Genomic DNA, 14,545 nt, shown 5'->3' with positions numbered 1-14,545 from the left:
TGACAAATCACAATCGATTATTCTTCTGTACTTTGTGATTGGTCAATTTCTTACTATTACGGCCTACAACTCTCCGTTGTAGACGGCTCTTAAGACGCAGACGCAGATCACAGGCCGCCGATCTCGCAGAATTGACCAATCACGTAAGTCGATGGACTGATTTGACAAACAACGTGAATGGTCAATTACAGGCCGCCGTTCGTTCGAACGTAGCTTACATCCGAGAGGAGGATGTTGATTGGTCGATTTTGCTCAGTGAGTTTAAGTTCTTTCTTCGTGTGTTCGCGGCTTAACAAAATTCCAATCAGTGGATAGGGACTAGGGAGAGCGCGCAGCTGACGAGGTGCGACAACAACAGTCGCGCGAACACGGAGAATCGCCCCTTGTTGTTCCCGTGGTCGGTGTTTGTTGCATTTTTTTTTTGTCGCTCCGTTGTCGCCGAAACGGACGCTGTCGTTGATTTTTACGACCGGTTCGGATCGAGTGTCGCGGTGTCTCGTCTCGCCAGTGCCATATGTAGCGTCGCAAAGACAGACAACGGTGGTCGATATGTGGGTGAAGCCACAGGAGGTGTTGCTCGCCAACGCGTTCTGGTAAAGAAATAACAATTTATAATATCGCGACCGCACGCACCTTTGTCTTGTCTTAATTATCAACCGGGTGTGACCGGGGAGAGATGTCGATTATACCATTTTGCCTCCGCTTCAATTCGACGATCATCGCACTTCGTTCCGACGACTTCGCGCGACGACGACAATCGCCACCGCTCCGTTTAAAAAGCATCCTCTGAACTGACGTCGCATCGAAATGTTTACATTCTGTCAAAGACAGCTGACGTAGAAGTTTCGTTCGCAACGACCAAAGTTTTTCGCCGCGAATGTTATCAGCTTTGTTTTATCGCCGCGCTTTAATTGCGCGTTCGCGATTGAAACGAGCGAATTTTTGTGTTGCGGGAAAAAAAGCGGTCGTAATGAAATCATTACGACCGCATTTTTTTTTTTTTTTTAATGCGTAAGAGATATACATATAATGGTGATAAAACGTGTCGGCGTAAAACGTGTTGTTTGCGGATCGTCGTGCGAGTATCCACATACAGCAATGTTCGATAAGCGGCACAATGATGATGTGTCGAAATCAGTAGTTTATTACGTTATATAGTTACCGCACACATCAAGGATAGACCGCCGCAATCGGTGTGTGCGCTCTTTTCATTCGTGCAATTTGTCTGACATTTTATTGAATACACACACGTACACAATAATTTTTTAAAAGAGATAACAGCTTTTGAGTCTTAAGAATTTTATCTACGTCAAGTTTTTGATGTATAATTATTATACTTCGTAAACATAAAGATAAAAACATACATAAACGTAAAGATAAAAAAGCATATGTATAAACTCAAATATATATATAATTTTTTTTTTGATATAAATTTTAAGTTTTAATTTGCGAATGTGTGTGTAAAAATTCCCAATCTCTTTGGCTCTCTTCTTTAAATAGTCGTTGCGAAAAATATTACCCGTGGCGTGGTTTGAATAAATTCTCCGAAGTGCGAAGCATCACTTGTGATGATGCGTTTTTCGCAATGACCAGCATATATATATATATATATTGTAACATTTATTCTATTTGTTTTGCACACGCAGGATCACAGAGCAGGCGACTGTATATTTTGTTTTACAACGTCGGAAAGGACACGGGAAAGCCAAAGGTCTTACATCTATTCTGGTGGGCACGCTTGATAGCGTCTTTGACACCAAACCGCCACCTTTCAGAATTCTTCATCAGACACCCTCGTCGGAAGTTTATTGGGGTATAATACAAAATTTATATATAAATGTTGAATCTCTTCTTTTTTTTTTTTATTGAAGAATGTTTTCTTTCAACACATTTTCTTTTTGTTGGATCTTCACAGAAGTGGCGTGTTCGTTGACTCGTGAGGAGATCTTGCAGGACTGGGAATGGCTCCACTCGAATTTGATGACAACACTAACGTCATTCGACACCGAGGAGGAAATAACGGAATTCGTTTGCTGCAAAGTTCAGTCTATAATAGCAAATAGCATTCCGGATTCTCAGTTCGCAGACGGTAGAGAATCATCGTTACTTAAAGTGTAAGAACAATTGCGGATGTTATAAATTGAATATTATTGAGTTGGTTTTTCTTTTTGTTTTTTTCAGAAGAAGATCCGGAATCTTTCAAAACTGTGTCTTTTAAGTTTCATCAGTTGTTCAATATACCGAAAGAGGACAAACTGGTCAATTATTATTCATGCAGGTATCTTTGAATTTTAAGTAAACAATATAGTCTTAAAATTATATGGTAAATAATAGATAAAAAAAAAAAAAATATTTTCTCTCTTTAGTTATTGGAAATCTCGATTACCTAGACAAGGATGGCTTTATTTGTCCGTAAACCACATGTGCTTTTACGCATACATATTAGCAAGAGAAACAAAACTCACCGTAAGATGGACAGACATTACCGAATTGAGCAAAACTAATTCCCTCATAGTTCCAGATAGTATACGTGTTGTAACGCGTGACAATAAAGAGGTATATATATATATATATATATTTTTTTTTGTGCATATATTGTTGTGCGGTGCGATGTGTTTCATATGACAATCGATTGATTCTCATTACTCACTGTTTTGTTTTTCTCTTCCAGCATTATTTTTCTATGTTTTTACACAAATCAGAAACGTATTCGTTAATGGAACAACTAATCAATATTGCTATGAAAAGGTATATATTTCGCTTCAAAAGTATATGGAAAATTAAATTTAAATAAATTATCTGTGCGCAAAACTACATTTTTTTTTTTATATTTGATTAATATAGTTTTTTATTTTCCTCAGGCTTATTGATGAAAAAAGTGGATTCAATGAGGATAGAGACTTGTTAAATAAATTAAGGTACAATTTTGATTGTTTGACGCGTGTAATTACAATGCTGTTTTTTTTTTTAAACAAACTCCAACAAAACTAAACATTTGAATTTTTGATGCAGCAAAAATGTGCCTAAGAAACCATCCTTCTTGAAGCGAGATCTGGATGCGCGAGCACATTCAGAAGCGTACAGGCTTCAGTTTCGATTGCCAGGAATTGAGAAACTAGACGGTAGCATTGACGCGACCTTGTGGACTCCGTACAACAAAAGATATGTCTGGGGAAAGATATATCTGTCGCAAAATTATCTTTGTTTCGAAAGCAGAGTAAATATCTTCCTTGAAAGATAAGATATTAAATGTAAAACGATTGCATAAGTTTTACTTTTTTTATTGTTTGTTTTTTGTATAGGTAAGAAGACAAGTGAGTTTGGTTATACCTCTGAGGGAAGTGACGCTCGTCGAGTCAGCCGAAAATCAATCCAGCACAGGAACGGATAAATCGATACTGGTCACAACATCACGTTCGTCGTTTCTGTTTGCTCAAATACACGATCGTGATTTCGTGGTGCAAAAAATCTCGGAGCTTCTGGCAAAGTCCAAGCTTAACTACATGTACGTTTGTACATACCTTATTCTAGAGCGATATTTTCTGAAGTAAAATCTTACGAATGTAAGATGAAGATGCGCGACGATGCGAAAATTGTAAAGTTTCTTAAATGTGTGTGATATAGATCTAACGTGTCCCCGAATTCCACAAGCAGCAACATTAGCAACTGCGAGGAAGCGAAGCCCACGGAACAGTGGAAACCTCAGCCGCCGTTGATGATACTTTTTAAAATTCCACTGTCCGCCGAAGCCGCGTTAAAGCAGGAAGCTAAAGAGAAGCAATGGGAACTTCATTTCGCAGAGTACGGGAGAGGTATTACAATGTACAGAACCACGGAAACGGCGAAGCTCGTTATTCAGGGAATTCCACAGACTCTCAGAGGAGAAGTCTGGCTCACCTTTTCTGGTAAATAATTCAAAAATATGTATAAAATAGATTCTTGAACTCTTTACATATATGTACTGTATAGAGTGTGTGCGTATTATCTTTACATATATAGGTGCTTTGAACGAAAAGGCAATGAATCCAGATATGTACAAATCACTAGTCGAGCAATCCCTCGGCAAATCGTGTCAAGCTAACGAGGAGATCGAAAGGGATTTACATAGATCGTTACCAGAACATCCGGCCTTTCAGTCCGATACCGGAATCAGCGCGCTGCGAAGAGTGCTTTCCGCTTACGCGTGCCGAAATCCTCAGATCGGTAAACACGATGGTTTTCCGTTTCTCTTAAATCCGTATAAAATCTGCATTTTGTGTAATTAGAAAATAAATGTCACAGGTTATTGCCAGGCGATGAACATAGTAGCCTCGGTGTTACTGATCTACTGTTCCGAGGAGTCGGCGTTCTGGCAATTGTGCAATGTTTGCGAATCGTTGTTGCCTGATTATTATGATCGGCGAGTGGTCGGTGCTCTCGTCGATCAGGGTCTTCTAGAAGAATTAGCCGCCGAACATTTACCAATTTTACACGCCAAGTTACAGGAGCTCGGTTTAATTAAAGTTATCTCGTTGTCTTGGTTTCTAACTATATTTCTGAGCGTTATGCCAACTAGTAGCGCCGTGAATATTATGGATTGTTTCTTCTTTGATGGAGCAAAAGTCATCTTCCAGGTGGGGAAAATTAAGGGCGATAACCTAAGTGTGTCCTGTAACTGTTCACATATCTTGCCAAAGAAATTTTAACAAAAATAATGAATAACAATAAAACAGCTCTCTCTTGTTATCTCAGATAGCATTGACCGTGTTGGAATGGAATCAAGATAAGTTGCTGAATTGTCGTGATGACGGTGAAGCCATGCAACTGTTAACTGACTATCTTGGTGGAGTTTATAACGATGAAGGTCCAATATTCCCTCGACCAGTTGATAGCGCATCACCCAACAGGGCAAGAATATTTTTTACATATTCTAAATTTTTACGAGCAATATTATATACATTGAGATTAAGTAAAAAAAAGATGATAAAATGGTTTTTTTAATTAAGAAATTTTATATCTTGTACAATTGTAGAGTATATCGGTTCAAACACTAATCTACGAAGCGTATTCGAGATATGGATCCTTGACAATCGGCTGGATAGAAAGATTGCGCCTGAAGCATAGACTTAGGGTGGTTCAAAGTCTCGAAGATGGGATAGAAAAGAACGTAATTAGAAGCGTTATTTCCGACAAATACATGAAGACGGAGGAATTGCAGGTGATGCAAAATAATCGCATATAAATAAAAAAAAATCACATAATTATATAAATATTTTAATTGCGCTATACACACGCAGGAATTGTTGAGTTTAGTGAGAGAGGAGTTAATGAGTCAACGGAAATCTGAACCCGATCGTTACGATCCGACTCAACCTCCTTACGAAGCGTATAAGGTAGACTTCGATTTGTTCAGGATATTGTTCGGCGGTCTGTCCCCATGGGGAAAGTGCACTCAAGCTGAATCTCTTTCCGCGCGATTATTTCGTGTAAGTTCAGCCATTCAGAATTCACTTTGCGCAGATCGATCTTCAGTTTGATCAAACGGCAATGTAATTTTGTTAGTTGATGGACCGTAATCACGACGGCTTGCTGAACTTCCGAGAATTGGTGCAAGCTATAGGAATGACCGCCACGGCCGACTTAACGCAGAGATTAAAGCTGCTGTACACGTTACATTTACCGCCGCTTCTTACGCCCGCTGATTTTGAGTCACCAACACATTCGGCAGGTATAAATATCCGATAAATATGTATGAAAAACATACTTTCAAAATGATATCGAGTTTATCGAATTGATTAGATGGAGCTGAGGTGGCGGCGGAAGCCACGGACTTCTTCGACAACATGGAGCAGAGCGTAGCTTCCTTAGAAATGCCTATCAGTCTCGCGGAAGAACCGACAACAGGCACATTATCGCGATCAACAAGCTTAAACAGTCAACAAGGGGATCAATCGTGGGAGATTCAAAGCATGGGCAGTTTACGATCGATGATAGCCTCGAAAGACAGTCCGCTGGATCTCAAAACCGTGCCAAAAATGTCGCAGGGACACTTTATAGCGCTTTGGAAAACTCTTTACGATATGTTTCCAGCGCAACCCGAGGAGCAAGAGACGTATCACTGCATCGCTTCCGTAGGTAAGATATTTGCGTTTTATCCAAAGAATTTTGTTACACGAATCCGCGATTAAGCGAAATATAATACGTAACTCGTAGGTACACTTTTACTCCAGTTAGGTGATGTTGGTAAGAAATTCTATGTGGAAAGAGAAGAATCTGAAGACAGTTTACTCCTAGCTGCTTCCGCAGCTCAACAAGCTTCCTCATCAGTTATCGACAGGGTATATATATATTTTCGATTAAATCGGCAATAGTTACACGAATCTTTTGTCGTTACAATAAATTCGACGCTTTTCAGTCGCCTGATCGTAACGGAAATCCGTCGAGCATAGCATCGTCCGCTGATCCCGATTGGTCGATAACGGTCGAGCAGTTTTTGGCGTCCGCTTTAACCGGTCAAGCGATAGTGGACTTTTTTAGCAAACGGACCGATCTTATGGAAGCTATGGCGTCATTGAAGAACCGTAGGTTCAATCGAGTACATTCTCTGTCAGACACTCCGACTCTGAACGGATGACATCCGGTAATCAACGTGTAAAGAATACGTTGATTTCTAAAAACTGCATGCGCATTCTGCTTAGATACATTGACGAAAGAAGAACAGAAAATTTTTTGTTTTTGTTGAGAGAGTCATGTGTCATTATCAGTGGGGAATGAATTTTAATTTGGAATTGAACGTTCAACACACATTGGTAGCATTATACGTGCAATATGTAACGATCGTAAACAGTATATAGCAAATTTATTTACTTCACGTTAGCAAAAATTTATGTTAATATGTTTTGATAAACATTTTTCCTCGAAACGAAATTTACACAAACTTTTGTAGTATCGTTTCTTTCTAGCGCTTTTTAACTTCTTTTACACGACAAATGAATTATAATTATTCATATATTCCAATATATTATCCAATACATAAGGAAGAAACGTATAATTACGCGTGAGAGAAACGTTAATTATAGTTGATTTGTTACAATATTGAGTATTAATACACGCAAAGGTATATTTTTAAAACTTTTCTAATAAGATATATGTTAAGTATGAATTATATATATACATATACATATATATATATATATATATACACACACAAACACACACATACGGCCTACATTTTATATTAAAAAACCGCATGTCTGGTAAATATACAATAGTCAAAGATAAACAATCGAGATGTAAAGATTTGAACAACTGTCACGCTATGAGAGATATATTAGTAATAATATTATGACAAACTCTCTCTTTCTCATATAAAGAATAATGAGATTTTTTCAAAATAAATAATTGATGTGACACGCGAGAAATTTCGGAGAAAATAAAAAACGGTATGAATATTGTTTGTGTGTGCTAGGACATGCGTATGTCGTGTATATTTTTTAGAAACACAACTATGAGAGGTGCAACGGTAACAAATATTGGATATATGTTAAAATAAGCTTTTCCCGCGCTTGAGTTCTCATTATTTTACTCTAATTTCGCATTATTCTCTCATTGTTTACAAATACGTTATCGAGAATATATTGATACATAAATTTCTTAAGCATCGTTCGTGCTTATCTGTGAGAGATAAGAAAAAATCTTGAAATGAAAGTTATGAGAGATCGCTTATAGCTAGAGCACGTCCATGTGAAATTTTGCAACAACGTTACGCGCCAGTGTGTTTACAAAAAACTAACTAAAGGAATAAAAATAAGGAAATAAAATTCACGTATTCTGAGACAATTTTATAAATCTTCGCTTGCGTATATTATACACATATATGCATGACAATTGTAGTAAAGACAGGACGAAGAATTACGAACGAAATACTCCACAACAGTATGCTATATGTTATCTCTAAGTAGAAAAAACTAATATATTCGGAGAATATTTGTTATTCTTGTAATATTCAGAATTTAAAAGTATTAAAAAGTTTTAAGAGACATGCGTACATTCAAAAAAGTTTTTTTTGTTTACCTCAAACAACGTGTAAAATTTATGTAAATTATAAGTTTTACACGAATTTAAATGAGATAACATATTGCTATTTTGAGATACGCAGTATTAAGTGACAACCACCACAGTTGTTGTCAACAATATAATATTTCGATTTGATTTTACGTGTAAAACAAATCTCAAAATATAAAGATTTGTTATTTTTCGTGCAACACTGTATCCAACTTGTTAACTTGTAACGAAAGAAAAGGGGAAACTCCGAGATAATAATTAGAAATAGTGTCTCCAAACTTGTGTAAAATAGTCAAAAAATACTATCGGATCGATTCACTTTCAAACAGCAATTGCCTGTTCGATATGCGGATCAAAGATTTTAAACGATATGTTCCGTTCACGTCACACAAACTGCGCTACACGCGGTTATTGCCTAAAAAAATTGTATGCAAAATTCCTAAAACGGTTTTAAGAGCAATAAAAAAACTCTGGTAAACTTTTCTCTATTCTCTGGAAAAAAAAAAAAAAAAAAAATGGATTTTAACATAAGATAAAATTGATATATCGATTATATGTAACTGATCGCAAACAACACAAGCCACTTCCAATTGTACATGGCAAAATGATTATATACATGAACTTCAGTGATAATTTTTATTTTTATATAAATTAGTATATGTACTGTTGTGTGTGAATGTAGCTTTATCGAAAATGTGCGATTCGCTGATAGTATATTACAGTATGGCATCTACAAGAAACTTGTCACATGTATCAATGTGTATTATATCTGTATATATATACATATACACACACACATAAATACACACAAAGATATTTCATATTTGTAATTGTATGTATAAAACGATACACAATAAAAATGAACATATATATATATACACACTATAGAAAAATTATGTAAGCAAAATATTAAGAAAGATAGGAGTTAAAAATAACAATATGGGTTTACTTTTTTAAGTTTATTGAAAATAAACCGGTCACATTTCAAAAGTTCTTTGGCAGAAGGCCGTCTTTCTTTGTTAATCTTACTAAACAATCATCAGATTCTCCCTAAAAAAAAAAGAAAAATTTGTTTGTATCATGGAATTTTGTTATAAAATTTATAGATCTTGTATACATTGGTGTACAAATATATATAACAACATTCCAATGAATAGATAAGAGATATTGTGAGATTCATTGTTGATTGTTACAAAAATATAATTATAGCTTATTACGAAAAACATAACATAATGTGAGATAATTATTAATAACTTGATTTACAAAGGAAGAAAATAACTTTGTATTTACCATACGACGAATTGCTCCACAGATCGCATACATTTTGTGAGTATCAGTCATACGTCCAGTTTCTGGATCTACATCAGCCAGAGTTAGCTGTATGGATGCGTGATCTTTCGCATGGATGATGCGATTGCTCGCAGAGCTGTTAAAGAAAACACAAAAAAAAAGTATGTTCCCTTATTAAACATTGTTTATTTTCTTTATAATTTGAGATTGCGTTTGTTTTGCAAATTTATCCATCTTAAATGTAAAGAAAAACTGTAGCTGAAAAAAAATATATGACACATTCCGGAAGAATCAAATATTGGCTGCGATTCGATGCTCGATGCCACTACTGGAAATCTATAGCACACGTGAGTTGTAACCTAACATTGTTGATGTAATACCAATTTATTGAACGTACTAAACACGCTATTTTAAACATCCATTAATTGAAAAATCGAATATCGAATTTGAATAATGTCGCATTTCTGTTCTGTCTTTAGAAACTTTAATCGTTTTGACAAAATAATAAATTACACATTCGGCGCACGTGTCTTACCATTTTCGGGGGATGTACAAGTCAACGAGAGTTCCTAAATCGTTTTCCATTTTTTATATCGCTACAATAAAATTGCAAAATATAATTAGTATATTTTTAACTACAAGATGTGTATAATTAGTAATTATTTAACAGATATCCGACTTACAACAGGCACAAGTGTAACCTCTTCTCACAGTGAGCGGATAAAAGGAACAAGTTTCCTTGCGCATGCGTATTAGCAATGAATAAAAAATACTATCTTTCTCTTGATTTAGTTCTGTTCCGTGCCATGTGCGCTCTGCTGCGCGAGTCGATATTTTGATTATCGAGGTACAACACGTGACTAAAGTTACGTGATAGGGAAAAGAGTAAAAAAGAGAATATTATATATATTATATGTATAATATTCTATATCTATATATAATACACACACATACGCATATATGTATGAATATATATATATACCGTAATCACGTGACCAAAGTCAGTAACACCGCCGCGGTCGCGCGACCGAGGTCAGTGACTTCAACGCAGTCACGCGACCGAGGTCAGTGACCCCCCCCCACTAAGGCCGTGCGCCCGCGGTCAGTAACCTCCCCCCACCAAGGCCGCGCGGCCGAGGTCAGTGACCCGCCAAGGCCGCGCGGCCGAGGTCAGTGACCTCGCCAAGGCCGCGCGGCCGAGGTCAGTGACCCCGCCAAGGCCGCGCGGCCGAGGTCAATGCCCCCGCCAAGGCCCCGCGGCCGAGGTCAGTGACATTACTATAGTATGTATATAATACATATAATACAATATAAAGTATAATATTATAAATATATAATAAATTATATGTATAATATGTATTATTTAATGTTATATATAATATAAATTACAGTCACGTTATTTTCACGTGTTGTTTTTCTACTCTTTCCTGTCACGTGACTTTAGTTACGTTTTTAAATAGCGCGGAATAGAACCATGTCCACATTTGGACGTAGCGCACGCACCGACAAGTCGCTCGTGGATATGGTTACGTGGTTGCCAATGTGCACCACCTATGGACATTGCGCGCTGGCTTACAGAGCGAAATAACTTTTACACATTCTCTTATGGCCGCTCTCAGTCTTCTCTCTGCTACAATGGTCGATTTCAGGCTTCTTTCTATTCGTTCATTTTCTTAATTTCCAAACAAATTTCCCTATGACAAGTGACATTCATGGTCAGCTGATCAAGTAGAAAGTTGGTGCTATAAGTAATCTTATTCATCAATCTATTCATCTATTGTATTTAGTGAGATTTCTTCGGATAACGCGGATATTTGCGTCTTTTGTTCTGAGGATTTTGCTAGAAATTTTGTTGCGTACCGCGGAACGTCTTTCTTCAATAGCTAGGAGGACAAAAAAAGTTTCGTCATGGGTCTCGTGTGCTCGACGGCTCAAGTAAGATATCTTCGTGTTCAGAAATAACCATTGTGTTTGACTCATCCTTTGTTTGAATGTGCAATTTTTTTTCTCTCGATACAAATTATTCCAATTATTTATACATAATGATTAAGTGACAAATAACAATTCTATTGTTTCTAATTAATCTGTTTTACACACAATATAGCTCGCGTGTCTGTGTGGAAGCACAGCTTGCAGTTTCTGTTGCTCCCAATGTCCCTCCTGCAGAAACAGCACAAGCACTCGCATCATGTATGCGTTGCTTTTGCTTCTGGGAACTATCGCCGCTTGCATTACTTTAGCTCCTGGTCTTCAAGATTTACTCAAAAAGGTAGGGACAATTTTGAATTGGAAACAATCTTGTTGAGTTAGAAATAGTAAAGAATCACATTAATGTGCTAAATTATTTGTTTAAACAGGTTCCGTTCTGTGCAAACAGTTCTAATTATGTTCCATCAACATATACCGTTGACTGTGAGTCTGCTGTTGGCTACTTGGCAGTTTATAGAATTTGCTTTATTCTTTCTCTATACTTTTTCCTGATGTCTGTAATGATGATCAGAGTGAGAAGCTCGCGAGATCCTCGTGCAGCTATACAAAATGGGTAAATTTATTCGCACCATATTGTACAATATCCTACTGGTTTGTCACCTAACAATCTCTTGTAAAATTCTCAGATTTTGGGCAATCAAGTATCTTTTGATTATCGGTGGGATTATCGGTGCTTTCTTTATACCGGAAAGGTCATTTGGATTTACTTGGATGTATTTTGGAATGATAGGAGGATTTCTTTTCATAATTATTCAGTTGATCTTGATTGTTGATTTTGCCCATTCTTGGGCCGATGCGTGGGTAGGAAATTACGAAGAAACCGAATCAAAAGGATGGTAAGAATTTGTTTTTATGGTTAGATGTAAATGCGTCTTCTGGTTGTGATTTTTATTAACTTTTACGAATTCTCAAAAGGTATGGCGCACTGTTAGGCGCATCTTTCTTCAATTACGCTGTTTCTATTACCGGAGTGGTACTTCTCTATGTATACTATACACATGTAAGATTACCAATCTCCTTCTATTCTTTTTAAACGAAGATATTCGATCTATAAATTGTCGTAATTATGTGTTTCTTCCACATTTGCAGGAAAGTGAATGTAAACTCAACAAGTTTTTCATTTCTTTCAATTTAATTTTGTGCATTATTACCAGCGTGATCTCAATTCTGCCGACAGTGCAGGAACATCAACCGCGATCCGGACTTTTGCAATCCTCTGTAGTAACATTATATGTGGTATATTTAACATGGAGCGGTGTGTCAAACAACCCAGGTACACACAAATAATGACAAACAGAACAAAAACACATGCGCATGTAAATGTCTTCATCGTTTCATAGTTTTACTTTGTATTCTATTTCACAGATCGCAAGTGTAATCCCGGTTTCTTCTCTATTATATCCGGAACTGATAGTCGTGTCTCGTTCGATAAAGAAAGCATTATTGGTCTTATAATCTGGTTTAGCTGCGTTTTGTACAGCTCGTTGCGTACAGCATCTAAATCGTCCAAGATTACAATGTCTGAAAATGTTTTGGTTCAGGACAATGGAGCTGGTAAATATTAACAATGTCTCATTGTATATATCATACGCGTGTCGGCAACTGTTGATTTTGAATATGTACTTCGTTTTGTTGTTCTTTAAAAATCTTTATTTATATAGAAACACTGTTTAACATAATAGTTTCAATAACTCCTGTTTGTCATTTTTCCCGTGTTGTTGTCTTTTTAGCTTCATAAAGTTAAAGTTAATTACAATTAAATATTAATGTGTTTCTATAGTCAGGAATGCAGGCGAGCAGTCTCTTATCGACAATGAAGGTAGGCACACACTACAAGTAGAGTCGATCGTGTAGTGTCATAAAAACCTTATATCATTTATGATTATTTATCATATTTGCACATATAAGAATTTATTGATATAATTTACGACGTATGTGTAATTAAAGATATTGTTTTTTTAAAATAATTTACTTTGTAGTTAGTGTGTGTTTGCCATTCATATTATGCACTTTATTTATATATGCGTTATATTACCTCTCTATCCTTCCATCTATGTTTATTTGTCACATAATATTTACAATAGCATTTTTTGCGATATAATTTTTTTTTATAACATTATCTAAATGAGAAAAAAACATTTTGAATGTCGCAAGATACAACTGCCGCACTTTTTTGTTTATTTATTATTGTAGCGTATCTCCATGCATTGTGAAAACTCTGTACGCGACACTTGTACGCACATCCATTTTTACATTTAAGTTAGAAACACACGAGGTGGCAACGCGTGCTTAGCAGTTTTTATTTGCAGCTTGGTAGCGTTTTTCTTTTTCGTGTTATTTCTATTTAATGTAACCAGATTATACTACAGTAGAAGGACGCAATCCCGACGCAGAAGGTGGGAATGAAGCTAAAGTCTGGGATAACGAAGAGGAAAAAGTGGCGTACAATTGGAGTTTCTTCCATCTTATGTTCGCTCTCGCCACTCTGTATGTCATGATGACTCTCACAAATTGGTATAAGTACGTATCTCTCACGTGTCAAAAAATACTGAATTATTTATTAAAATTGTCGTCACAACACAAATCTCACGCTATGTTTCATATTTCTGTGTAGACCAAACTCCAGTCTGGATACGCTGAATGCAAACGCCGCTTCAATGTGGGTGAAGATCATCTCCTCGTGGATGTGTTTGAGCCTTTACGTGTGGTCACTGATCGCACCTGCTATTTTCCCAAATAGGGATTTCTCCTAAGCTTTTTCTCCGAGCGAGCAGTAAATTCGCCAGTTTTGTGAAACAGGTATTTATGACTCACTGTTCTAATAATAGTACTTTTTTCGATACTCCTCGATAAGCGGAAGAGAGAGATAAACAATTATTTACACACTTCTAAATGTAATTTCTTCAACACTTTATGTTGCAGACACATTTCTCTGCTTAAGATCTAACATTGTAAAACGCGACTGTTTCCATCAATTAACGCAATTTGAAATATTGCGTATTAATAAACATTATATGTATATATATATATACATATATATATTATATATACATAGGAAATAGACACTTAAATAACGCCCGATGCTTCCTTAAGTTTAATTATATGTCTGTTAATTATGTTTTTAATTTCCCATATGCTGCATGTGATTTTAATACATACTGTTTGTTGATCAATCAGTAGTAGAGGCGAATTTTTCGGCTACTTAACGTTTTATTCAATATTA

At 36.3% G+C, this 14,545-nt stretch overlaps 3 protein-coding genes across 8 annotated transcripts; 2 read left to right on the top strand and 1 right to left on the bottom strand.

The window, feature by feature from the left end:
* Positions 1-337: 337 nt before the first annotated feature.
* Positions 338-7,326, top strand: LOC109852050 (TBC1 domain family member 9). 4 transcript variants are annotated; one of them, XM_020422848.1, is made up of 19 exons: positions 338-593; positions 1,647-1,813; positions 1,916-2,089; positions 2,182-2,278; positions 2,367-2,556; positions 2,672-2,748; positions 2,862-2,918; positions 3,013-3,217; positions 3,303-3,505; positions 3,655-3,905; positions 4,000-4,203; positions 4,282-4,613; positions 4,732-4,887; positions 5,012-5,197; positions 5,277-5,465; positions 5,542-5,707; positions 5,779-6,114; positions 6,193-6,317; positions 6,395-7,326. In XM_020422848.1, exons 1-19 carry the CDS (start codon positions 550-552, stop codon positions 6,611-6,613), a joined length of 3,378 nt encoding a protein of 1,125 aa, XP_020278437.1. In that variant the 5' UTR covers positions 338-549; the 3' UTR covers positions 6,614-7,326. The 4 variants fall into 4 exon arrangements, with proteins under 4 accessions (XP_020278437.1, XP_020278436.1, XP_020278438.1 ...); XM_020422847.1 differs by having other exon boundaries at positions 3,625-3,905; XM_020422849.1 differs by lacking the exon at positions 6,395-7,326 and having other exon boundaries at positions 3,625-3,905; positions 6,210-6,302.
* Positions 7,327-8,986: 1,660 nt separating this feature from the next.
* LOC109852051 (40S ribosomal protein S21) lies at positions 8,987-10,111 on the bottom strand. The gene is made up of 4 exons (XM_020422851.1): positions 10,017-10,111; positions 9,869-9,929; positions 9,334-9,469; positions 8,987-9,093 (listed from the first exon to the last, which is right to left on the bottom strand). Exons 2-4 carry the CDS (start codon positions 9,916-9,918, stop codon positions 9,028-9,030), a joined length of 252 nt encoding a protein of 83 aa, XP_020278440.1. The 5' UTR covers positions 9,919-9,929; positions 10,017-10,111; the 3' UTR covers positions 8,987-9,027.
* Positions 10,112-10,980: 869 nt separating this feature from the next.
* Positions 10,981-14,121, top strand: LOC109852038 (probable serine incorporator). 3 transcript variants are annotated; one of them, XM_020422810.1, is made up of 10 exons: positions 10,981-11,268; positions 11,438-11,602; positions 11,691-11,875; positions 11,949-12,158; positions 12,238-12,322; positions 12,412-12,595; positions 12,688-12,876; positions 13,103-13,141; positions 13,692-13,842; positions 13,937-14,121. In XM_020422810.1, the coding sequence occupies exons 1-10, from the start codon at positions 11,242-11,244 to the stop codon at positions 14,073-14,075; spliced, it is 1,374 nt and encodes a 457-aa protein (XP_020278399.1). In that variant the 5' UTR covers positions 10,981-11,241; the 3' UTR covers positions 14,076-14,121. The 3 variants fall into 3 exon arrangements, with proteins under 3 accessions (XP_020278399.1, XP_020278402.1, XP_020278400.1); XM_020422813.1 differs by lacking the exon at positions 13,103-13,141 and having other exon boundaries at positions 10,982-11,268; XM_020422811.1 differs by lacking the exon at positions 13,103-13,141 and having other exon boundaries at positions 10,982-11,268; positions 13,680-13,842.
* The last annotated feature ends 424 nt before the right edge of the window (positions 14,122-14,545 follow it).

Source organism: Pseudomyrmex gracilis, unplaced genomic scaffold (genome assembly GCF_002006095.1).
Source record: "Pseudomyrmex gracilis isolate BER0280 unplaced genomic scaffold, ASM200609v1 scaffold_24, whole genome shotgun sequence".
NCBI lineage: Eukaryota > Metazoa > Arthropoda > Insecta > Hymenoptera > Formicidae > Pseudomyrmex > Pseudomyrmex gracilis.
This window is presented reverse-complemented; position numbering and strand designations above follow the sequence as displayed.

Bases quoted from the DNA above. Each gene is read 5' to 3' on its own strand.
- LOC109852050 (XM_020422847.1), top strand. From the start codon at position 550: ATGTGGGTGAAGCCACAGGAGGTGTTGCTCGCCAACGCGTTCTG. The intron at 2,090-2,181 runs GTAGAGAATCAT...TGTTTTTTTCAG, and splicing joins GGATTCTCAGTTCGCAGACG to AAGAAGATCCGGAATCTTTC. The intron at 4,204-4,281 runs GTAAACACGATG...TAAATGTCACAG, and splicing joins GTGCCGAAATCCTCAGATCG to GTTATTGCCAGGCGATGAAC.
- LOC109852051 (XM_020422851.1), bottom strand. From the start codon at position 9,918: ATGGAAAACGATTTAGGAACTCTCGTTGACTTGTACATCCCCCGAAAA. The intron at 9,470-9,868 runs GTAAGACACGTG...TTTCTTTAACAG, and splicing joins TTGTACATCCCCCGAAAATG to CTCTGCGAGCAATCGCATCA. The intron at 9,094-9,333 runs GTAAATACAAAG...TTTTTTTTTTAG, and splicing joins GTGGAGCAATTCGTCGTATG to GGAGAATCTGATGATTGTTT.
- LOC109852038 (XM_020422810.1), top strand. From the start codon at position 11,242: ATGGGTCTCGTGTGCTCGACGGCTCAA. The intron at 12,159-12,237 runs GTAAGAATTTGT...AATTCTCAAAAG, and splicing joins GAAACCGAATCAAAAGGATG to GTATGGCGCACTGTTAGGCG. The intron at 13,142-13,691 runs GTAGGCACACAC...ATTATACTACAG, and splicing joins GTCTCTTATCGACAATGAAG to TAGAAGGACGCAATCCCGAC.